Source organism: Chelonia mydas, chromosome 5, assembly GCF_015237465.2.
Source record: "Chelonia mydas isolate rCheMyd1 chromosome 5, rCheMyd1.pri.v2, whole genome shotgun sequence".
NCBI lineage: Eukaryota > Metazoa > Chordata > Testudines > Cheloniidae > Chelonia > Chelonia mydas.
In genome coordinates this window covers 105,508,035-105,533,889 of record NC_051245.2, presented here as the reverse complement: position 1 = coordinate 105,533,889, position 25,855 = coordinate 105,508,035, and the positions used below count along the sequence as shown (strand labels likewise).

Below are 25,855 nucleotides of genomic sequence, written 5' to 3'. Positions count from 1 at the left end.
CAAAGTAAACGAAATCAAAACAAAAACAAGCAAATCAACACCCAGTACCAGGCCCCAGTCAACTGCAACATGAGGTATTCCGCAGGGCGAGCCTGCTTTCTTTCTGGTACTAAGGATGCTATCACAACAGAGCTGCCTGAGTAAATGGAACAAGAGGTGATTTCTTGGCAATATAAAGGTAAATAATGACCCTAGTGATAGTTACTAAATAAAAAAGTACATCAGATAGGAAGCAAAATGCTCAGCAAACAAAGGAAAACAAGCATTAGCATTCCTTTTTTGTGCTGAAAATAAATTTCACTGTCATTGCTCTTATTCCACTTACATATTTGTTGTATTTTATTCTAGGGATGTTTGTGTGTATATATATGTGAAGGGAACATAGTGATCTCCATCTGTGTTTTTTGGATATTATTTCAAATTCAAATAAAAGCTTGAAAAAAACCCCAAGACCTCCCCTTTCGTTTAGCCCTGCAATCCTATTTAATAACAAAAAAATTTTCAAGTTTTTTCTCTTCTTCCCTTCTCTGTTCAAACCCTGAACAAAATATCCTTCTCACTGAACAAACAGCAGGAAGCATGGTTCCCTTATTTACTTTGTACAGTATAATACACCTATCCCTCCCCAATTTTTTTCTCTATAAGAAAAATCTCTTCACATTTCGTCAATTTTAGAAGGGAAAACAGTAACAAGAAAACTGTAGCATACAAGTTGGGGAGGGGTCATTTATGCAGTCTTTCCTGAATTAATAAGTGTTGCCTGAGTAAGACATACAAGATTAGGCCCACATGTACTAGTGGTAAAACCCATTTGATGGTGGAACAGTTTCTCAGAGGAAGTAGGGGAAACAATCACTCTGGCACTATTTTTTTTTCCAATTTCCTTTATACATTTCACTTGGTATAGTCACTTGCAAAAAAATAGGAAAATGTGACTGCAAAACCACAGTAACTGTAAGGAGAGGAGGCGGCTCAGGCTGAGACAAATAACTTCTAAAAAATGACTGGATTGCAAGTTGATGTCCCTTTAAAATTAGAGTGGAACGAGAACTAGGTAAAGGGCTATAGGGAATAACGCTTAAAACCTGCGTGAGGCCAGACCAGCTTGAACCGAGTTTTCAAAAGGCCACTAAAGCCCCAATCCTGCGCAAAAGCGTGTGCATTACTTTCCTGCTTAGTCCTGTGTGTTTGCGGGATCGGGGTCTGAATTTGCAACCTCCAGCGGGACGGCACTATGCAGCACTCTGCGTGCTGTCTCCACAAACTGCACATGTGAGGTACCGGTGTGTGTGTGTGTAAGTGTAATGTGTTCCAGGAGCCATCGCCCCCCGAAGACACGCTTGTGGCATGCGAATGCGGAGGCCGCCACTTTGCAAATATGCTCCTGAGCAGGGCAGCTCCGCGGCCCTCCGGCATCTTCCCTCAAAGCAGGCAGGGCAGACGCGGCACAAGGAGGGCGAGGGCAGCAAGTGGGGGCCCCCCTCCTGTTGCTGGCTGCTGTTGTCATGGTTGCTTCTTTGCAGTCGGTTCCTACTCCCACTTCTGCGGGGCTCGGCTTAAGAACGTCTGGTCGCTGGGAGGGAGAGGGAAGGGGGAGGGGGCGGCTCGCCGTCTAGCGGCCTGATGGTTGGGCAGGATTAAGTTTCATGGTAGCCTCTGCGTGTTTATCCCGCACCTCCTCTCAGGGCCGTTACTTGGGGGCGGGGGGCAGGAAGGTCTGCAGAGGCAGCAGACGAGGGCTGCAAGTGGTCTTCTCTCCCCCCCCCCCACCCGTCACCCCACTCCCTCCCATCCCCCGGCTCGGCTGCGGGGTGCCTGGAGCAGCAAGCCGGGTAAGCTGAGCGCGGCGGGGCGGGGCGGCGGCGAGCCCGGGGGGTGCCCCGGAGGGTAGCGCTCGCTCCGCCCGGGGAACGTTCGGTGGGCGCCGAGGGAGAGGCGCCTGGGTGTCTTTGCCCCCCGGGGGGGGGCTCTGCCTTTGTCTCCCCCCCCCCCCGCGGCTGCCCCTTTCGGTGTAACTGTAAAAGGATGCGGGGGGGGGAGGGGTTCCCCTCTCACCCCAAAGAAGGGATTTAGCCATAACACCCTCCCCCCCTTAAAGTTTCCTGTGGGGGGGGGCGCTGGGGTTGTGGCCCCCGGGTGTTGCTAGGAGGAGGGGAGGGCGCCACAAGGCCTTGCGCCGAACAGGGGAAGCCGCTGCTGGTGGGCTGAGCCTGTTGCTTCTTTCTTGGGCTTTCGGGCGGGTGGCCGGCGTGCAGCGCCCGTGCAAGGCTGCCGCCGCGGGCCACGCTCGCCGGCTGGCCCTTGCTAGACCCGGGGCTGTCGGAAAGCGCGGGGGAGGAGCGGGGAGAACTGGGGAAAGATGCTCTGCCGCGAATGTTTACTCGGCTTGGCTCTTAAGGGCGCGTCCCTGGAGGCGGCGAAGGGATACTGGTCACTGCTGCTCCATCGCCGGCCTGGGCCAGGAGAGATCCTGCTGTAAACAAAAAGCCACGTCTCCGCCGGGTATTGCAAGTAGCTTCTGGCGTGGGCATTTTGTAACCCCCCGAGCGGACCGGAGCCCCCCCCCCCCCCCTCCACCCAGCTCGCCTCGTGGGCTCTGCACGCACAAACCCTGTTTTTATTTTGGTATTTTGCAAACGGTCTTGTGTTACTCAGCTCTCCCCGCCTCCCCCATGCCCCCTCATTCAACAGGATAAAGTCTGAGCTCCAGTTTAAGGGTGTCAATGAACATATTGCACTCCTAATTTCCTGGAGTAGACAGAAAGGTGAGAATGCAGGTTATGAGGAGCATCCCCCATCCACACCATCAGTCCTACAGAATTTGCACGGTGCTCTTGGTCTGCTGGGAAGAAGAACTGCACGTGTGGTGAATCTGAAAAACCTTTTGCTTTGAGTTGTAGTGAGTGGATGAACCTAGGAATGCACAAATCCTTCCCCAAATTCTTGTGATTATTTGTCTTTGAACCACTTGGCTAAAAAAGAAAACCCTTCTCCACCCCATATTCCCCAGATTAGTGCCTGCAGGCAGAATGTTTGTATGGGAGACTCCATAAAAGCTGAAGCTGAAGAACTTGATGGAGCTGCAAATAAGAGTGCAAAGCTATTTGTAGCCTATCTTGTGATAAACTACATTTGGTGTTGGGAAATCGTGATGACTCTGTGTTCACAATTTCACTGCAATTTCAGGAATTCTGATCTTGAAAAAATATTTCTTTGAATCAACATATTTAGACTTTTTTCTAGCAGAGTACAAACAAGGGCCAGTTTCTGCCCACAGGTAGTCATGTTTGCCCTGTGGGAATTGTGCAAGGTATCAGAGGATAGATTTTGGCCTTGTGTCTGGATAACTTTATTTTATTTATTATGTTTACTTAGGTTTATATGCTTTTAAACACTTGAGAAGATTAAACTGATTACATAGGTGTGGCATAAGCTATAATACTTTTTGAGGGAAAGGTAACGTTGTTTGCACTCTGTTTCATATTTACATTTCATGAGATGGACGCATTAGTTTCTGACTGGTGTTGTGATGTATTTACCCTCCAGTTTTAAAAATGGTACCTCATACAGCACTAGTTTGTTTGCCCCATATCACCTGCTGCCAGTTGAAAAGAAAATGTTAGTTTGCTGGAATTTCTTATAAAGAGGAATGTGAGAGAGAAGAATAGCAACCCCTTCCGTGAAGTTTTGCTTGAGCACTGATTGCTAATTAGGGTCCATTATTATTATTTATTTGTATTACCTGGGGTCCTTAGTCATGGACCAGGACCCCAAGTTGCTAGCTGCTGTACAAAGAGAATAAAAAGACAACCCCTGCCCTGGAGATATTACAATCTAAGTAGTATCTGTAAGGGTCCAATCCTGCTCCCACTGAAATCAGCGTTAAAATGTCCATTGATATAATTTTTAGCAGGACAAGACCCATTGCATTACTATAAAAGCGGCAAAGAGTCCTGTGGCACTTTATAGACTAACAGAGGTATTGGAGTATAAACTTTCGTGGGTGAATACCCACTTCTCTCACTTCTCAAATGGACAACTTGTGGCCGGGGGGGGGAATCAAAACTAAAAAAGAAAAAGTGGGGGAATGTTACTTTAGAATAATGATTTGCTTTGCATTTGAAAACAAGAATGGGTACAAGAGAAAAAGTAATGTAGTTTTAAAATATTTAATTAAACAAATACTGTATTTTAGAAAATGAGCTTCCGCTTCCTATTTAGCTTCAACATTAATGTATTTGTCATTAAATGTCTGAGTTTGCATATTATATGTCCTGAAAACTTTCCTGATTAGCCGACAATTTATGTGAAGGGAAATGGGGGGAAAAAAGTCAGTCACTTAAGAGAAAAAAACATTTGTTAGCAAGATAGAGAGAACGATGCAATTTGTAGTGTTTTAGTTTAATGTGCCTAAGAAAATAAAATTATGAAATAATTCAAACTGTACAGACATATTCTGTTAGAGTTAAAATATATTTATTTGGAGAATTAGATATCCAGTGTGTGTGACTGTCATTTTTATTTTACAGCTGTCTGGGATAGTTGATGTTAAGTTGCTATAGCTGCCATGCTTATTTTTGTATGGAAGAATGGTTCAAAATGCATACTAGAGTAGTTATATAATGAAAGTGACTAATTTATATGATAGCCCAGGCATGGTCAGATAATAAATACCATAGAAAGATATTTTCAAAGAGTTTACTTCTTTTCTTTCAGCATCCCAGCTTTATTTAGAGAGAGGGAAAAAATGCACCTACAGCTACCTACCTACTTTGGTCTACCTACATGGATTTTTTCCCTTGCTGATTATCCATTTTGGTACCGTGCTAATGCTTTTCCTTTTTGCTAGCAGAGAAATGTGCCTATAATCAGTTACTTATGTCACTGGCTTTTATGAATATGCTCCCAGAACCTTACACTCCAGCCTACTATTGAGAAGATTTTTGTCTGAATACATTCTTCCTCCTTTGGTATAAAATCTGCCCTAGGCCATCTAATTGATATCAGCATGAGGAAACAAGAAAAAGCTTTGCTTTAATGCTAGTACATGCCCCTTGTTTTTTTTTTCTGGTTTTGTGTTTCTTTGAAATCCACAGAACACAGTTCAATGAAACTTTTTACAGCTTATCAATTTATAGACCAGTTTCAGTATTTTATTGTAGAATAAATCTCCTCACACACAGGCCACATTTTAATAATCAGATTTAAAACCATCTGAAGGCTTTCAGGATCATCCAGTCCATGCTCCAAAGAAGTAAAATACAGTTGTTACCCAATAGATTATGATTTCTGTGAAATTCACAAGAGTTCAATAAATCAGCTGCTTAAGTGACTTTTAAGAGCATCCTACTGAGGTACCTGAAGTCAGCAGGCTACCATGTTTAATGAATATGACCTCATTAATTTAATATTCATAGCAATGATATTTTTATTTCACTCATTGGGACTCCTACCTAGATCATATAGTAATATTTAATTTTGTTCCTTTTGTACATGTCTATACATTTATGTGTAAATATGTGCCCTCCACTATCTTGGAAAGAAGATTTGGGGCTCTTTTGGCTGGTAGTTGAGAAATAAGTGGCCCAAAAAGAATTAAGGTGCTAAGTTGGTGGAATTCTCATTGTTATTTGGAGCAGGTCTTTCCATTAAAAACATTAGCATAGTCAGAGGAAACCTGTTACATATTCTAATATGGCATTGGAAAAATATGCTGAATTTAATAGTCTTTTAGTACAGAAAACATTGTTTTATATTTTCATGTCCTTCAGTTGTAAGAAAAACACTGAATCTTTGAGAGACATTTTTTTGAACTGTTGCTTACTGTGCTGGGAACTATTTAATGTCCTGTAAAATATGTAGATGTTTTAGGAGTCCTAGAGGAAATGGTTCAATTTATAAATGTTTAAGAGTGTAAACATGTTTGGATTTGAAATACTAATGACCAAAGTATATTTGTTGAAAAGCTTTCCTTGTTTTACATCTTGTGGTTAGCTTTATAATTGGTTGAAGTGACACAGATATGTACTGTAATTCCATCCACGTAATATAAGTTTGCATTTCATATAGATGCTATTTTTAAAAAGTAGTTTACCAAAATATAATGTAATTTCATTATGAAAAATTCAGTTCGCCTAATAGATTTCCATTTTATAATGCTGCTTGCAGTTAATAGTAGTTAAAATAATTCTGAATAAATGGAATCAGGTGCATTTGTCAGTAGGGAAAAAAAAACAACCTTAAACGTGTTTAAAATTTTGAATCACACTAAAAATATACTTAATTAAAAATTACGTGTTAGTAAATAGAGTACTTGAATGTTTTTGTGTCTTATCACAGAACAGATTGTAATATTAAGAACAGGTGTATAGATAACTGTTTCATACAGTGTTGTGGTAAGTTCCAGTTAAACAGCAGTATGATTTATACGAAAGCGTTACCAAAATAAAACTTATAAAAATAAACTAAATAAAACTAGAAGCTAATTTAAATATTAAAATTATTTTTCATCCATCCCTCAAAAATATTTAACATGACTTTTAGCAAAAGTAAAACATATTTTTATTCACTGTCATAATTAATATATGCTCAATGCGTTCTCTTTTATTTTGTGCATCTTTTTTCATCTTGGTTCATACAAAATTCTGCTCAATTTGCAGAGATTGGGAATAAAGCTTTTCATATTGAATTATTTACAGTCTTAATATGACCTACAGTGGTTTGTGAACTGTCAATTTTTTAAATACTTAATTGCTTTTTTACTTTAAGGGTCTCAAAATCCTCTTTTATTGGTGTAACTTTTAAAATTTAGATTTCAGGCTTCTTGGGCCTGTCAGTTACATACTTTAGTCAAGGGAAATTTGCTTGGTTCATGAACTGTGTAGACAGTGCAAATTGCTTTTGCTTATATTAAATCCTCAGTGCAAATTGCTTTTGCTTGTATTAAATCAGTCCTCCTCCCATCATGCAGAAGGGTGTGCTCTAGACTCTACTGGCTGAGGGAACACGTGGTTAATCTCAATCTGGAACATGGATGTCCTGTCAGTAAAGCTCCTTTCTTGTGCCTTCCCCTCTTTATATCGCTCCTACGTTTCTTCTTACCTCCCTTGTCTCTGCTCTTCCCCATTTACCCTTTGCCATTCCCAAGTCGCTCCAAGCACCACCAGCAGAAGGTTGTGATTTGTGCATAGCGTTTACTGAGCACAGTAAAGGTAATACAGTCTGTGCAATTCTTGTTTGTTTCACTCAGCCTTTGTAGGCACTCCTAGAAAAGCACTTCAGGCAGTTGCATAGCCATGATTCTCCATGGAGGTGAAAGTAAGAATATAGCAGGGTTCTGTGGGAAAAGTGGGATTTTCTTTATCCTGTGCCCAAATTAACCTACCTATATACCTTAGAAACAAAGTAACATGATCAAAGCAAAACAACATTTGTATGCCTTGTGGCAGCCCAGAGTTCAATGTTTGCCTCCCCCTCTGGGGTTGCAACCAGTGGTGGTAGTGAGGCTAGGTGACAACAAGCTTACCTTTGGAGATTGCAAGCTGTAGTGGCAGGGAGACTTGGCAGTAGATAGTAGCGTCCCCTACTTGTGGGTTGCAGTTTGTACTCGGTGCCACTGACGACGACCACAAGATGGCAGCCAGACAACAGGGGCGGGGAGGAGGACAGGATGAAAAAAGGCGTGCTAAGCAGGCCAAATTCAAGTGTAAATGTAGATCGAACATTTGGAAATGTTGGCCTTAGTATATATAAAATGTGTGTCCTGAATATTCTTTTTGTTTAATTGAAGCAGATTTCTGTTTAGTCTCTAAGCCTTATAGCCAACATTTGGGCCTGGATATCCGTCTTAATACAGGCATTTCTGCTCTATTCTGAAAATGCTACCAGTACAGTAATGGCTGTAGGATAAAGCCTATTACAGTGCTTTCTATCTTCGGCATTGCGTGTTTGCTAATCCAGCGCTATAAGCATTAGTTTCCAAGGTATTTATCTTAAAAAGGATTTGTGAAATACTGGATAGAGTACCAATCAATGAAGCAGGATGAAGCGCTCTCTTGGAAATTATATAATCAAACATAAAAGAACTCATTAGATGTGGGCCAGTTTTTCTTTTCGGTGAAGCTTTTGATGGTTGCGTTAAATGGTTTCACTGCTGTAGTTAAAGGGGTACTGTCAACATAAAACTCACGGCTAGATTCAAGAAGGCCCTACTCCTGCACCCGTTGATGTCAGTGGTGCAGGATCAGGCACTAAGCGTTCAAAGCTGCAACATGCTGAACGCTGCTTGCCAATCACTCTGCAGAATTGGCCCTAAAGTTGAAATAAGGAGGTGTAAATTACATTCTCCTGGTCCAGCAAAGGAGGATTCGACCCAGAAGAGAGCAAGTGCATTGCTGCTGCTGCCTCCCTTTGAGATTATTCTAGGGGACTGGCTTTAATATCTATGTCTAGGATGTTGGAAGTAACCTCTCTAGGAGATTGGTGGATGGGAGGCCCTGAATTTGCCCTCACCAAGCCTCTTTCTAGCCAGTATCACCTACATTTTGTTGCTGTTTTGGTCCCATGTTGTCCTTCCTCAGCAGAAGGGAAAAGGTGCTGCCACTTTTGCCACCTCTGTGTCCTTCCAGTAGCCTGTGCCATCATAAACCCTGGTGTGAATTTAACCTCATATTTAAATAATCCTGATGATTATCATTGCCTCTGCTGCTTTAGTGATAACTGAATGATTATTAAATCATTGCTTAAATTATAACTTAAAATGGTGAGTGTCCAGTTTTTATTGGCTTGTACAATGATAACAGAGGGCAGTTTCACTTCTCTTTCCAGTTATTGAGGGAATCTAGACCCTGCCACTTAGTTCTAATGCCTAATTTTGTTGTCTTATCACCATCACCAACCCATGACTGCTGTTTTTTCTGCAATGCTCTAAATTTTTTTACCTCATCCTCCCATTCACCCCACCCCGTTTATTTGTTTTGTCCACCTTTTCTGTCACATCAGACAGTAAGCTCTCTGGGGCAGGGGTTGTCCACTGATTAATCTCTTCAGTGCCTAGCATAGTGGGGCCCTGACCCTTGATTAGGGCTTATAAGTGTTAGCCTAATAAAAAAGACAATAACATTAAATACTGCAGGCTCCTGTGGTGGAGATTATAAGGCCAGGATTTTCTAAAGCATTTCTGCTCAGCATTGGCTTAACTCTGCTCCCCATGAAATCAGAGGGAGTCTTATCATTGGCTGAAGTGGGAGCACTGAAAGCTTTTAAACATTTCACCTGAAAGATCTTGTTGTTTGATAATTTAGCAATCAGACATAGATAACATAATTGTATAACACCCCAACACCTTCCTTATTAATCCAGCCAACGATAACACACAAATGACCTGTTAACATTACAGCAACAGGTGTCCAATTAACATTGCTATGGTTGTGCATATTAGCATCGGCAATACTGATGAAGCTAGTGCATAGAGTAGTTGTTAGAAATGGTGACTTCAGCTCGGCAGAAACAGAGTAGTAGAATCTATGTGAAGTTAAGATAGTAAACTCTTAGGGGCATGGACTGTGTTTTAATCAGATATGTCTGTAAAAAAGCTGGATTGGCACCTCTAGGTGCTACTTTAATACAAATAACTAATCAGAGTAGCCATATTGAAAATGAGAAAATAAAAAAGAACATGCACCTTATTTTCAATCTTCTAAGAGTGTAATACAAACAATACACTGAATCCTGCCCTCAAATATACAGTTGTAAATTCAGCTATGCCTCCATATCTGAAGGTAGAATTTGTCCCAATGAGCAGAGAGTAAAATACCAGAAAACTATTAAAATAATTTTTTTTAACGAGCCAAGAGCTTTTGTTGTAACTGCTCATGGTGTTTGTGTGGTTAAATACAGAGCTCTTCCAAGGCATAGTAGTGAAAGCTGTTATGATTGAGAAGCTACTGATTGCTCTGCTTCAGTCCTGGTCAGATTACTGACATAACCAACGAACAAAAGAACACAGTAGGCTTTTATTTCAGTGTTGGGATCAGTTAATGAGAGACCCTTACTGAAATATAGAAATACCAAATTAAGGTAAATAATTGGTTTGCTGACAAAGTGACCACTATATAGCAAGTATCCAGAACTTAAAGGATCATATAAACAGCAAACTCTAAAAGAGACTATAGCATGACAGAACATAACAATATACTAATGAGACAAAGTATCTGGAACCTAACATTTTAAATTTTATCTCACCTACCTGCCCCCCCCGAAATAAATAAAACCCAGACAAGCTCCTCATCTTGTGTGTATCAGCTTCACATATCAATACATCTATAAAGAACAATCTGCTTCTCATCCATTAACATACTCATCTTTCAACATGCGCAATTACAGGACTGTTCCCATACCAGTTCCTCCACCTCTCACTCATCAATACTTTTTGTTCTATCTGGAAGAGAATTCACTCACAGGAGGGTCACCTTAATTTAGGCAGAATTTATTGGAGAGCTGATATAAGAGCTCCTGGCAAGTGGAGTCATTCTGACCAACCTTAAATGTTCATGGACTGTTCCAGTGTACAGCAGCTTTAGGATTGTGGACACCTTTTCGTGTCCCTCCTGAGCTGGGCTATGTGCTCTTTTGCTGCACATGAGGAATGGGGACTTACTCCCTACTTGTTTTCAAAATGGGGCTTGGCTGGGCTTGAGGGAAACATAATTGGTATGAATGGATTAGAATGGCGAGAGAACTGCAGACTTGTCCATCAAATTACAGAAACCTCTCTACGCCCAAATATGTGCTTTGAATAAAGGATTTGATTTGATAAATTTAGGTATTTGCGTATCTGGCAAGAAAGGTAACTGGACAGACTGATTTGGGGAAGCCAGTTCCTCTTCAATATTTAAAACCACCTAATCTATCCACTCTCTTATAAAATATAGCTATATGCAATATTATGGAAGTTGATCCAGGGAAACCATGGCCTCCTTCAGTTTTAGACTTCTTGAGATCTGATAGGCATGTATGGGCATCGGCTCTGCCAGATGAAATGAGAGAACAAATTCAATAGTGCGTGTAGTGTCCGTTACTGCTCTGTGTGTCAGTGTAGTGTGGGTTATGAAATAAGGTTACTTTTCATTCAGTCACTTGGAGAATCTGAATTCCAAGCTTGATCTGAAGTGATGAATTGTCGTGAAAAAGACAATTGTACTAATTGTGAATCATTGAAAGCATCCAAAAATAAAATGGTGTGAAATGTTAAGACTTGTTGGAACTAAAGAGATGTTTACACTTAAACTGTATTTAAACCCACTAGATTTTGGGTTTCTCTACTAACTCAAAACACAGTCCAGGTTTATCAGCCACTTTCCATTGTTCATGACTTGTTCAAATGAATCTGGGCAGGTAGAGCTTTTCTCGGTTTCTATGTAGGGAGGGATTCCCCTTACATTCTTATTCTTTCCAAACTGCATAATTAATTGCCCTGTGGGGTTGTTCTCCTGTTCCTGCCCCCATGCCTTCATCTGTGCCCCACCACATAGAATTCTTAAATGACCAGGTTCACCATGTCTCCCACCTCTCTGGTCTCCTTGACAATACTCTTCTTCTAAACACCTATAGACCACGGTTCTTTACACATTGATGTGTTAACCAGATTTAAGTTAGGATACAATATATTGCATATATATCACATAGGAACATAATATTGTTGCAGATACGGAGGTAATATCCATGTGATAGATACATTTTATCATGTACTTGCCCGCACTCTGCCCACTAATCCACCTTCCCAGCACCCAAATGCTCCAGACTTTTGAGCAACTTCAGAAATGCACCATAATTAAATGAAAATATCGAAAAAATGTTTCCTCCACATATGGAATTCCTCCCCCCTCTCCACCCAAATCTCTGCTGCAAATAAAATTGCATCTGTCTGAGAGTCAAGATGGCAAAATTCAATCCTGGACCAGTGATGGATTTAAAATCCAATGTCTCTTGGTACTGTAGAGCTTGAGATGGGAATTATCCTGTTCTAGTCCTGCAGGGCTGCAAGGTATTACATTTTAAACATAGCTTTTCTATTTTTAAAAAAATCTATGTAAGGTAATTTTATGAATTTTCTGTGGCTCCTTCTGAGATCTTGTACAGTTGGCTTCATGGTAAGTGAAGCTCCTGACTTTTCAGGTGGATGGATTTAAAAAAAAAAATAGACCCAATAATAATTTTAAAATCTTTCTAAAACGTTTGTAAAATAGTCTGTAAGTATATCACACAAACAAAAGATGTGCTGGTATAATGTTGGATAAAGGTTTTAATGGAAGTAATTTTGGATGACATGCATAGCTTACATGTGGCTTCACTACTCATGAGTAATTGAGACATCTCAAACTTGTGCTGATAAAGACGTTTACACCAGCATGTATTCAGTGTAAGCACACAACAATCATGGAACTAACAAGATACATCCTAGTCTTTACCTTTCCATCCCTTTGGTTTTTTTGTTCTATCCTATCTTCCATCCTTTGTTTGTACATTGTCAGTTTAGATTGTAACCTCTTGACTATGAAGTGCTATCAGATTTTTGATGCTGTGTAAATAATAAATAAAGATACTGATTGCATATACTCCTTTGAAACTCATAGTTTTGCTTTGTTTTGATGCAAAACCATGGATTCTGACAGTTGGAACTCAAAACTTCAAAACATAAATTGTGCATGTAACACGTGGAAATTGATATTGCAGGAAGTACGTCACGTGCTCAAGCAAACAAAGCCATCAAGTTTTGTACAGTGTCACTTGGAAACTCATTCGGAAACTACTCTGAAACTTGGAAACTAATTTTACAACGTCTGGTTAAAATAGTAAACTACACCTTGCACATCAGTAGGCAAAAACACCATTGTTATGGAAATTTAGAAACATTATGAATGCTCCTAAAAAACTAGTTTCCATTCTTAATTTTCAGGTTCAAAAGTGACTTTCAGAATATAATCAGCTGCTAGCTTATTTTAGTCGTTGAAAGAGTGGTTGTGTTGATTGTTTTTCAAGAACTTCAGTGTTTTAAGATTTGATTCTTAAAATTCTCTTAATGTGATCACTTTCTTTTCTACTTCTGTTATTTTTAGGGAAGTATATTAGCTGCCATTTCCAATTTTGGGATAGAAACCGAGCAGTGGAAAACATGCTGGAAGCAATAGGTGAGGTTTTATGTTTGTGGCCAAACTAGGTTTATACGAAAGATGTGAACTTAAGACATTACTGTATAAGATAATTGAGCTACATTGTGACAAACATAGCTACTGTATATAGAAATATCGGATGTGTTTGGATTCTTGTGTTCATGCATGTATTTTGAAGTGCACATCATTTTCTAGGTTATGTACGTTATTCCTGATGAGCTATCTCTTATTGTCTGTTTCAGTTTTATTTTTTCATATTTAATAATAGAGCTAGATGGAAAATTGTGTAAATCTTTTGTGAAAATTAAAAACAAACAAACCACAATATCTCTACTTATTGGTGTTTGTGTTACAACAGTCGATTGAAAGCTCACTAGCTGTGATTCCTGCACCTGAGTTTACATGAACAATTTTTCACATATAGGACTTAATTCTGCCACTACTATTGGCTTCTGCCCTTCCATTGATGTCCATGGGAATTGCACCCACGCAATTGAGGGCAGAATTGGTCTTTTTTAAATTCTTTTTTGATGTTCAATATTTTTCACTTAATGTTAAAATTTGTAAAATATCACCCATCTCTAGTTTTAGCTGGTAGGAAAGGGATGTTGTTTATATAGTCTTTGCTAGCTGCACCCATCTCTAGTTTTAGCTGGTAGGAAAGGGATGTTGTTTATATAGTCTTTGCTAGCTGCATGTGAGCTTTTGTAAGCTACTGTTGACTGGTAATGAATATCACTGCAGATACACATCGGGCCCTGCGGGCAGTGGAGCGCCTGCAGGCGAAACTGCGGGAACGAGGTGACTTAGCAAATGAGGAGAAGTTGAGCTTGCTAAAATCAGTGCTTCAGAGCCCTCTCTTCAACCAGATCCTGAACCTTCAGACGTCTGTCCACCAGTTGAGAGATCAGGTAGGACTGTAGTATCTTGGGGAGAAGAGAAAAGATAAAATGTAGTAAAAGCTTATGTTTATCTGATTGCTGCGTGTGATAAATTAACAAAACGCGTGTTGAACAGTAAAATTAAATAACTAAAACTGAAGGGCTGATCCAAAGCCCATTAAAATCAATGGAAAGACTCCCACTGACTTCAGAAGACTTTAGCTCAAGTACTGAAGCTCATGTATATGTATAGCTTTTTCTAGCTGTTTGCCTGTAGCTTATTGCTGTGTACTGTAGGAAAATGATGACAACATGTGGAAAGTTGTTGGAAGGCTGACTTCTACCAGCACTCAAAAAAGAAGGAAAAGGATACACTCATGATAAATTACTATAGCATTAGGGACAGATGGTTTGCTGCAATAGCACCATTTACTTCCATGGAACTACCCCGATTTACATCAGATGAGAATCTGGGGGTTTATATCCATCAATGGGCATGCACTCTTCGTGTGATTTATCATACTTGTAGGCAAGAATACCATATTGTTTAAACATGGGTTTGCATATAGAAATCAAATCTGAGGATGGACAGTCACTCCTATTTTCCTTCACATTGAATGATCGTTTTGGGCCAGATCCTGCTTCCCTTTTGTTACAAACACATGGAAAAGAAGAGCTTAGTTCTAAAGATCTGTGACCATGATCCTTTTGTGCTACACTGCATCTTTTCCCTAATGGAGGTATGACCTTTGGTGGTATAGAAAGACTGACTGGAGTGGCCATTACTTCTCATGGAAGGTTGAGATCCACAAGCACAATGGAGCCATTTACTTATACAGAAATAACAAATAGTAAGTAGGCAACAAAAAGGCACAAAATATGACATTACATTTTCAGCTCTTTATCAGCATGAGTAAGAAAGCAGACATTTCTGTTATATTGGCTGGGTTAGATTTTTTTTTTTTTGTCTTGAGAGAGAGCTTGAGTAAAAATTAGTTTAATGAATAACATTTAGGACCAGATTGTGCATCTGCCTCAGCATCCAGCTGTTCCACTGACCTGTGTGAGAGGGGCATAGCTATGGCTATTGGATGCAGAAATCCCACAATTCCCTTCAGGTTAGTCCGTGCTCCAGGGGCAGTAGGAGGAAGCAGTCCCTATATTCTGAAGCATATGGGACTGCAGCTGTGACTGGTCCTTGCTTGGGGAGTGAAACTGGTAAAAGATTCCTGTCCCCTCATACAGCTGTGCAGCAGCCGGGCATAATCTGGCCCTTGGATTTAATCTTGATGCTATTTCACATGGGAAACAAATACTTTTGTAAAGTATTTACAACACTATTTTATTGTAAGTTTCACTCTTCGTGTATTTGATATGGAGGAACTAGTTGCCTGAGAGCATTACAGCAATAATAATAAAATCTTACCAAAAAACAGTCTGTTGAAATTCTGAGGTGAACATAATGCACAATTAGTGAATGAAAATTTAATGCTGATTTTAAAAAAGGCACAGAATGAGTTACGTGGTTGATGTCTGTAGGAGCACGCCATCTGAAATAAAGGTGCGCCAGAAACTGTTATCAGGAATTTGCGGAAAAGTGAATGGAATTTGTATTACTATGTGTCGGGTGGGGAGATAAATGGGATTTTTCTCTATTTAAATGATTTTACTAATTTAGGTGAATGAAGTATTTATCAAATCTGGAACACAAACACCCTCTTTGAGGGAGACAATTTTTTAAAAGTGAAAGGTTTATCTGAGGACATACGTATGCAATTGCACAGCTATATTCAGACAGTCTGCTACTGTGATGGTGCTTGCAAATTGGGTGATTTTAATACAGTTTGGGTGTCCAGTGAGCTATCTGCATGTGAATTTACCTAATCTGCATGCACCAGCACGAGCAGAAGCATTTGCAAATATAGGTGTGCAACTGTGCATGGATCTGTTTTTAAAAATGCATCTCTCTCTGTCTCTGTAAAGAGCATTCTATCTGAGGTTGCTATTTTTTCTTATTTAAATGTTTTCCAACAATACAATTGACAGTTATGTTTAAAAAAGAAAGAAAAACAGGAAGCTCAATTAAAGAAAATCAAAATGAAATTCCCAAGGAATTTCCTAGGTTTCAATTTTGTCCAATCTTATTTTCTTTGTATGTGCTGTGTAAATGTTGTGCTCTTGAAAAGATTGACTAAAGTTACTTTCTAGTGTAACTGACAAGGAAGACACGTGGTGTACTAGAGCAGGGGTGGGCAAACTATGGCTCGGGGGCCGCATCCGGCCCCTCAGATATTTTAACCTGGCCCTCGAGCTCCTGATGGGGAATGGGGTCCGGGGCTTGACCTGCTCCATGCGTGCCGTGGCTCCGCACGGCTCCCAGAAGCAGCAGCAAGTCCTCCCGCCGGCTCCTATGCATAGGGGCAGCCAGGGAACTCCGCACGCTGCCCCTGCCCCAAGGTCCACCTGCGCAGCTCCCATTGGCCAGGAACCATGAGCGTTCATGGCCCACCATACAATTTCCATACCCAGATGTGGCCCTCAGGCCAAAAAGTTTGCCCACCCCTGTACCAGAGTCAGGAAGGAAATGCAGCATACTTTTGTTGTTCAAGCTCTGGGCTCCTGTTGAGGAATGAAGTTGTATGATAGTTTTGTGCACAGTAGGTATTAAGATGAACATGTCAAATTTATTTTCCCTTAAAACTGAATGGAGATTTGAGCAGTGGTCTCTAGGGTCTGAAAGCAGAAGAGCAGGTGCATTAACCTGTCCGCTACTTAATGTTGTCTGAGGATTATTTATGTGATTGCCCGTCATGTACTAGGTGCTTGTTGAATATTCAAGAGAAGATAAGATGAGAGAGACATGCAGACTGAAGTTAGGGGAAGGAGAACAATGATGGCAATTTAATATAAAAGTCCCATTGATTCACTTTAAACAACACTGCAGAAGTGGGTCTTTCAGAAAGTCTTGCAAGAGGCCCCTGCCGTGGCTATCTCCCTGAACTCAGGAGGGGCTGTACCATGCATAGGGGCTGTGTGGGGAAGGGATGGAGGTGATTATGTGAGAAGCTTAATTCTTAAATGTATCTTTGATAAATATTTAAAATTTGCTAGTAAGCCTCCAGGAGATCAGGTAAACACATAGTCCTAATATACAAATATCACTTGCACTGTACTTAAGAGGTCGTTGCCACCTCTTTGGGGTCCAGAAAATTAGACTCCCTATTTTAGTTCACAGAGAGCCACTCTGTGTTTTCATTCCCTTATATTTCCTCTGTTCTCTTGAGGTTTTTATGCTTGCTGTCACCTTTCCATCCTTCTTATTTGTGTTAATTGAGAATTGATCCCTTTCGTCAGGAGAGGTGGGCTTACCTGAGACCTCTAGGGTATGAATTTGTTCTAGACCATTTGGTTTTGGTCTGCTGATTTGTTTATTTTGGTGTTGATGTTGTGCACTGCCTTTTAGTATATTGCTTAGATGCCCTATAAATACTTTAATTAAAATAAACAATTTTTGTAGGTTATTTTGAGATTCTTACAATGCAGAGTTAGGAGATAGAATAGGAAAAATACTTTCTCCCACTAGAAAAAGCATGGATTCAGTTCAGTTCCTAGTAACATCATGCCTTCAGCACTCATTTGCATATAAGTGTACTAAAGCAACCAGGATGCTCTCTCCATCCCCTCCCCCTCCCCCCAGCAGTCTCTCTCTTTACTGAATGTTTGCTTTCTGATGCTACAGAGCAAGCTCGGTGTTTGAAGATAAGGGAACGACAGAAAAGACAAATAGAAATTCTGCCTTGTGGTTTGTTGAACTTCTCAAATTTTAAATAATTTGATTTAATTTTTCACCATGTAAAAATATTCTAAACATATTAATCACCCAGCAATGGCAATCCTCCCTTCTCCTTTCTGTCTTTCACTCTGTGCGTCCCCTCCTCCCCCCATCTTAAGAGCTCAAGGCACTGCTAATGAGAAAAATCCCTTCCTTGGCTGGACTGCATTCCTCAGATTTTTCTCCCTTGGAACTATGACCATTTTACATATGATTCAGGAATGGAAAAATAACCCCTGCAATGCAGACATATGCTAGCTTGCCCACAGTGGTCAGGTGCTCAGTGCTGTAAAGGCTATACAGCAAAGAAATTAAACATAGGCCCTGGGAAACAAAAATTTTTTTGCCTGTGAAAGGTGATGTGATGAACAAGTGAAATTCCTGCAAAGCATTACACACAAAAAGCACTCGCAGTTACTGTTTTGTTGTCTTTCCACTGCAGTAGTGACTGTTGGTCCTGGAATCTTTCACATGCTCATAAAACTAAATTTACTCTGACCTAAAAACTCTCCATGTGATTCAGTGAGGTATGAGTGGCAGGGGCAATCAGCATGGCTCTTTTGGAACTGTGCTGCCGGGGATCAGGGTGTGGGGGACGGGATTCTAGGGATACTGAGCTGGCACTGAAGATTACGGCTGCTATGTAGGTAATGCTGCTAACCTCCATTGAACAACATGCTCATTTTTAAAGAGCTCGGGTGGGCGGTGTTGGGGTTTGGGGCCAGTCCTAAGGTCTTTTTTTTTTTCCCCTTTTTTCTTTTTTGAGTGCTCTGTACCCCGAACAGAAAACATTACAAAGAGAACTTTGCAGAGTTAGCCTCTCATTTCAGGTTTTTCAGGATGATTGGACCCTTTATGATTATGCATGCATAATAAGCTTGATTATTTTAGGAGACACAAATACCAGATTAAATACTATATTGAGGTCTGTGTGGTCTTGGGAAATAGTGACACCTGCTCAGCCTGACACACACAAACACTTAAGTTTTAAACAAACTAATTTTGATAGACCTAAAAATGTTGATTACCAGTATGTTTCTTTAAATGCTGATGTACTAAGGATATGACTGGAATAGGATTTTTTTTATTAAAAACATTTTGAACAACCAAATGAAAGTAATATTTGATTGCATTGAGAGTCTAACTATGCAACTGTAACATAAGTTTTAACACACTGTGTAGTATCAGTGAATTTTCTTTTCGTCTAATGCCAAATTATGTCAATATTGCAGATGTTACATACAGTAAAGGAAAGCCAATCAAGGCAAATTAGCATAAGCCAAATTATAGAACAAAGTAATGTTCCTTCTTACAGTACTTACATAATCGCAGGGCTATAAAGCTACTTTATAACGGCGTTATAATGGTTTTATTACTGCCAAGCAGTGCAATTTATATGTTGTGAAAAATATTTCTTATAACCCAAAAGCATCATTTTTGTAGGACTTCCATTTGTGGTTTAATGGCCCCCGGGAATGACCTCTATCTGTGTGATTAAGAGTTGTGTTCACCAGTGGTTCTCAACCTTTTCTATACTGTGATCCTTACCAAAAGAAAACAAACAAACAAATCAGGATCCCCTTCCTATTTAGCCATAAAGAAAGGGAGTATGGTCATGACCTTCCTTGTTTTCAGTTCCCCTGGGTGTTAACATCCTTCAGGGGAAGAACTCATGGCATATGCCAAGGGACAGGTACCATATAGCAAGATGGCTTTGCATAGTATCAATACTTAAAAACAAAACAAAACATTAAGTGTGTGTGTGTGTGTGACAGAGAGAGAGAGAGAGAGATTAAGTTCTGAATATGTGTGAAAAACTTTACTTTTTCAACATTTTTTTCCGATCAGGAGTCAGAAGCTACTTTGACATAGTCCTCTCACATTAAGCTAATCCCCATTGAACGTTCAACTCAATTTCTTCAATTAGCTTTAAAGATAAAGATCACTAAAGTGGAGTGCCACCATCAATTACAGTAGAAGAGCTAGTATTCAATAATGCATCATAGCTGTGCTATAGTCAGTGTTTTGCTGAAAGATTTTTTTAAGAAAAGAAGTCTTCTTGTGAGTGTAGTTTTAAGAGCATCTATGATTTTAGTCTTTTTTTATAGTGTATCCAAGGGGCATGTCAGTATTCCTCCTGTAAATTCATACGTAGGAGAAGCTTTTCTCACCCTGTGCTTTTCATTTTTGGATACACTAAGGGATTTTTTTTTTTTTTACCGAGCTCTTTGCCCTCCCAGCAAAGTAAGTGATTTATTCTATAACAGGGAGGAGAAACAATACCTTGATGATTTAGACGAGCTGCTGTTCCTAAAAAGGTCAGACCCAGGGAGTCACTGTGGTTCACTCCAGTTGGGATGCTGGTACATCTAGCTCTTCTGTCTGCCGATATGGAAAGTTCTAGAAGCAGGACAGGCATTACTGTCACTCTTTGTGGGGAGACAGGCTGCAGAGAGGCTGTTCAGAGGCAATCCATGCCCCACGTGAGATTGAGAGCACTTTTCAATGGCAGCTGTTCCTAAAGAGCATGGTGAGAGGGCAGGGATGAGGCCAGTGGGTCTACGACTATGGGGATGTGCTGGTCAGGGATGATGGTAGAGGAGCATAGTTGTGTGGCTGCAGCCAGCTCTATATGTTAGGAAGGCAGGATACTATTCTTCCTCACCTGTAGGATGATCTTCTATGTAAGGCATTTCTATTTAGCTTTGTTCAGGTGGTCCAAAATTTGTCTCTTCATCAGCGTTATTTTCAGACTTTCTGTGCTTTTCTGACTTTGTCTTGGAGGGCGATTTTACACATCCCATCAAAGGGGGTGGCTTGAGAACCACACAGAGTGGTGAGGCTTCCGTGGAGTATCAGGGAAAGAGGAAAATGGGGGCACTAAGACAGCATTTCCCCCACTCTATATGCTCAGGGTAAAATCTCTCCTGGAAGGGAGGGTCCCTGCCAACCATGTGTAGTGTAAGAGACACCTTGGCATTCTGATATTAAATGAAGAATAATGGCCCCCAAGTATAAGTCTAAGGATAAAATAATTGCATACACTTCTATTTGATTATTTTCATAAGTAAAACAATTATAACACACATTTCTAAAAACAGTTGTGCAAGGTGCCTGTTGGGGTTTGCAGCTTTAGGTCCATGTGTTGTGACCTCAGGTTGCACATCTAGAACTTTTTGGGTATGATTCTCATTTACACTCAGGCCACTTCACACTGCTCCGGGAGTGTAAAGGGACTGTAATGTGGGAGTGAATTATCACACCTGCTTTAAGGGTGCTTTACATGATTAGGAGTGTGTAAAATGGCCTTATTGTAAATGAGAATCAGGCCCTTTAAAATGTGTTATGATAAGAAACATGACTGTTATTGACATTTGAAGATGGAGCGTACAGAGAGGGATATAGAGCAAATAAAATGTTTACTAACCTTCAAACTGTCAAGTTATGTCACTTGATTGGATTATGTTAGCTGCACAATAGGGAGTAGGTCATCCCTTCATATCATTATACTATATTTGGCAGCAAGCAAGGATTGGGTTTTGAATTTAGATTCCAAGGGTCAGAGAGATTCCAAGAATTTAGATTCCAAGGACCAGATTTTCAAATCCTGGCCTCCAGTTCTGTGGGTGTAAATTGCACAGACAAATAATTTTGGACATAGTATTCCGCACATAATTATGGGCCCTTTAGAAGGTTAAATTTCTGACTTGAGGGTGCAGTCAGGGATACAGATGTCTGAATTAGAGATTGTAACAGGGTGTAGCAGAGCCTCTGCTCCAAAACCACTCAGAGACCTTCTGGCTCAGCCCCTGTCCTGAGGAGTAGAAAAGAATCAGATGATTAATTATTAATAGAGATAATAAAATATGAACAGAGTTAGCATTTTGTGACAGAAAGAAGAGTCATAGAATCATAGGCAATTTTCAGCCTTAATGTCTATCAGGTATTCTTGTTCATCTTCCTGTCAATGCAGGATTGTGTCCTACAGTGTATTTTTAAGTGCTCTGTCCAGCCCTGTCCAATTCTAAATAACTCAAGCAAAGAGACTTGCACCATTAACCTTAGGATACTACTTCACAGTCTGAGAGTGTGTTCAGTCTACATTTTCTTTGAAATGAGAATGAATAAAATGAAATACTCTTCTGCTGCATTTGGATACGTTGGAGGATGTTTACTAGAGTGGCACTTGCAGGTAATGTGAAAGTTTAAAGCTGAAGAAGGAGATAAGTGATGGAACAAAATAGTGATTATAGAATGGCAGAAATAATAGCAAGATGATTTGATTAATTTCATTACCCAGTGTAAGTACAGTAGTTAGGGCAGTGATATTGGAGTTGATATAATACTATTAGGGTTAAGAAAATGATTTAAAAAAAACCAGGAATGTTTAGATTTTCTATTGATATTTGAAACTATGATGACAACTTTAAAGATAAAGAAGGAAAACTACAATCTATTATTTTACCTAATTTTTCCTTTGGCATTATAGGACATGGTGCAAGCGTTTTGGTACAGTGTTTGCTGTTGTAAATAGCAAAATAAGTCCATAATTACTAGTCACAGTGCAGGAGGGAGAGCAGGTGTTCCAGAGCTTCTGTGAGTGGACAGGCAAGAGTGGGGAACAGACAGAGTCTTGACTCCCTGCCTTCAAAGTGCTAGTCAGCATAGCTCTACTTGTACATTTTAAAAAAAAAGTAATCTGCTTCTGGCCAAGAGCAAGCAGGGCAAGGATTGTGATCCTCTGAGTCAGTTTATTCTCTGGTCGGCTCTAGGGGCAGCACGATGTACAAGCCCTTTTCTCTGGGCAGATAGTAAAGGTATAAACTAGAGTTGAAATATTTGCAAAGTAGTCTAGGGGATTTAGACACATCATCCATTAGTTTTAAATTAAACCCTTGAGCTGACTGAGAGGTTAATAGGGTGTGACAGTCTTAGTATATGGTGACACAAAAGACCAGACCCATGAACTCTCAGTGAGACCTCTAATTCCGTCATCATTGGTGAGGTTTCTCTCCCCAAGATAAATCCAGATTTTATTTAAGGGGGTTAAGTTGGTTTTAAAAGACTCTCTGGTATGGTGACAACAGCTCTGTTCAAATTTGTCCTGAATTACCACAGTGCTAGAACAGTATTGGCTGTTTACACTAAAAGGAACAAATACTTTTAATATAGGATACAGATGATGCTTGCAAACTGTTTCCATGATTTTTTAACTTATATATTTTTATGGTTCACAACTTGATATCAATGAACATATTGTGTGTATGAGGAAAAAGTGTGTCATTTAAAAAAAAATCTAAGATCATTTTTGTGTTTTTTGTCGTGGCAAGAAGATCTGTTAATCATGATGCGGTTTATCCATAACTATTTTTTTGCCAAACTGTAAGACTAAAATTCTATAATGTTGTGAATGATCTTCAGGTAAATGTCGCACCATCCATACATTCGGCTGGCGAGTTCCCACAGCTTCCCCATCATGGTGCTAGTGTGGATTCCCTACCACATAACGAATCCTATTTATTGGCTCAGCAGAATGGCAGCCCTGCTAATGTGCTAGAAGCATCTGTGAGATCTGTTACTCCTCAGATTAATGGGAAATCCTCCAGCTCCAGTGATGAATTGGAGCAGCTAATCAGAAATATGTCACAGGTAAGACAACATGCCTGCAAATAGTTAAATTTTCCATTGACGTATTTGATAACTTATGGTAACCACAAAGTTATTGTTGAATGAATTCAAAATATTTTCATTTTTATGCTTCTACTTAAAGAGAAATGAATTACAGTATTTAAAAGCAAACACCCCCTCCTCGTTTAAACTGTTTTGCTGTGTGAAACAAAATATTTCTAGCCTTTTTATTTGAGAAGCACTTGGAGTTTTAGAATAAATGTGGAAATATTCTCAACGAAATAGCATTGATACTATGCTATTTATTATTTACGGCATGGTTAACTACACTTCTCTTAATGGAGCAATATTTTCACAGCAGATCTGCACTCTGGTATTCTTCTTTCACCATATGTGAAGAACTGCCATTCCATATATGAAAGAGTGTGGATTATCAGAGTCCGTATCAATTGTGTGGCTCTCACAGTGGAATTTTGCTGTTATGGGGTATTACAGGATTAATAAAGTATATAATAAAATCAGGAATTAGATGTGAAAAAGACCTATTAAGCCATCTAGTCCATCTCTCTGCCATTATAGTGGGCCAAAGTCTGCCTTGACTTACAAGTCCATTGACTTCAATCAGGTTGTACAAAGGGACGTTAGGTTAAAATTTGGCCAAGAAGTTCTTTCAGTGCATTTCCAGTTTATTTTTAAGAGACTCAGGGGAGAGGTTTTCCATCACTTCTCTTGGGAGAGTCTTTCCCAGTCTAATAGACAATACTGTCAGGAAGCTTCTCCTGATGGCCTAAATGTTCTCTTTTTGAATTTCATTCCATTATACCTACTTATACTCTGTAATTGCTCTTCTTCCTTCAAGTATTTATGGACATTTAAGGTTTCCCTTTAGTCACCACTCAGCCAAGCTATATGTATCTAGCTCTTTTCAGCCTTTTCTTCCAGGCTATAACAACTTTGTTTCTCTTCTCTGAAATCCTTCTATTAACTTTTGTATGGCCCAGAGATATAAGAACTGGATGCAGCATTCCATGGTTTTGCTATATGTTCCAATAAGTTATTAATTTATTGACTTGAGCGAAGTCTACTCCGGTTGTAAGAGTTTGTTAAAATGGTTCATCAATGCTGCTTTTGAGTATATTTAACGTTTGTACCTTTTTGTTTATTTTGCTTGAACAGGGTCGCCTCGTTGAGACCTTAGAGCTGGTTAAACCTCCAAGTGGTGGGCTGGGCTTTAGTGTTGTGGGATTGAAGAGTGAAAACAGAGGGGAACTGGGAATATTTGTGCAGGAGATCCAAGAAGGAAGCGTGGCATATAGGTGAGATCATTGGTTCTGAATAATGACATCATAATGTAACTTAGTCATTGGTGTCCTTGTTTGTGCTTTGTCATTATTCACAGTACCACCACACATTCTCTTTTACTCTTAGGCCCAAGACATTTAAAGTCTGCTTTTAAATTGAGATTTAAGATTTATGTTAATAAACTTTCAATCATAAATGTAATCATAGTATCATATTATTGCATTGGATTAGAGCTATATATGATCACTTATGTAGTATTTTTAAAATGTATTCTACCAGATGAAGGAGTTGATTCTGATCTCAGTACCCTGGTACAACACCTGTTTGTATTGCTGGGGAATATTCTATACCTTTAAAGATAGAATAGTCCCCTCAATTCTTAAAAAATAGTTTCAAAGATGTATGTTCGAGGCAATTGTTTTTGACCAAGATTCTTTACTTTAAATAGTATCCTTACTTTAAATAGGAGGAGTATCCCCACTGGAGTTACCATTGCTGCTTGCAGAGTAAGGTACTGTAGAGCAGCAGTAAGGGGATCAGAATGTCATTACAAACAGTGCTTAACCTAATATGCTTACACTTTTCAAAAAAAAGTGGATGGAATTAACCAAATATAGCCAGACAACGTTACCTGGAACTCACCAATAATTGTCTGTGAAAATATCCTTTATACCTTAATCTTGGTCTCACAAGCTAGGCTTGAAAAAGAACTTTTGGGCTTAGGAGCTACATAGGAAAGCCCGTACTCCTAGAGACTATTAGGAGGTATAGGAGAGTTGGTCCACTGTACTCTCCCCCTCCAGCCCCAGATTGTTTGTTACCCAGTGGATTTGCAATGTGCATGAACCCACTGGCTATGCCCCTGCCTAAGTTTACCTCTCTGTGGCCATGGGAAGTCCCTGTGGATATCCTCTCTGTTATATGCAGCATGGGATCTCCCTGCTTACCTCTCTGGGCAACAGGTTAGTATTTAAACTGCTTTTGGTCTGAACGCAGCCATTCAGGTGAGTGCAGTGTACGGGCCCTAGAGTTAAATTCAGCAA

The 25,855-nt window shown here is 39.9% G+C and overlaps 1 protein-coding gene across 33 annotated transcripts in view; it reads left to right on the top strand.

Annotated features, from left to right (window-relative positions):
- Positions 1 to 1,069: 1,069 nt before the first annotated feature.
- MPDZ (multiple PDZ domain crumbs cell polarity complex component) overlaps positions 1,070 to 25,855 on the top strand; it is a 134,261-nt gene continuing 109,475 nt past the window's right edge. For 14 of the 33 annotated variants that reach the window (XM_043546595.1, XM_043546588.1, XM_043546593.1 and 11 more), the window contains exons 1-5: positions 1,619 to 1,832; positions 13,116 to 13,187; positions 13,914 to 14,080; positions 23,304 to 23,531; positions 24,687 to 24,826. In XM_043546595.1, coding sequence (XP_043402530.1) covers positions 13,172 to 13,187; positions 13,914 to 14,080; positions 23,304 to 23,531; positions 24,687 to 24,826 — 551 coding nt within the window. In that variant the 5' untranslated portion in view covers positions 1,619 to 1,832; positions 13,116 to 13,171. Of the gene's footprint in view, positions 1,294 to 1,504; positions 1,565 to 1,587; positions 1,833 to 1,897; positions 2,766 to 13,115; positions 13,188 to 13,897; positions 14,081 to 23,303; positions 23,532 to 24,686; positions 24,827 to 25,855 lie in introns of those variants that run through there. The other 19 variants (XM_043546579.1, XM_043546576.1, XM_043546575.1 and 16 more) reach the window with 14 other exon arrangements.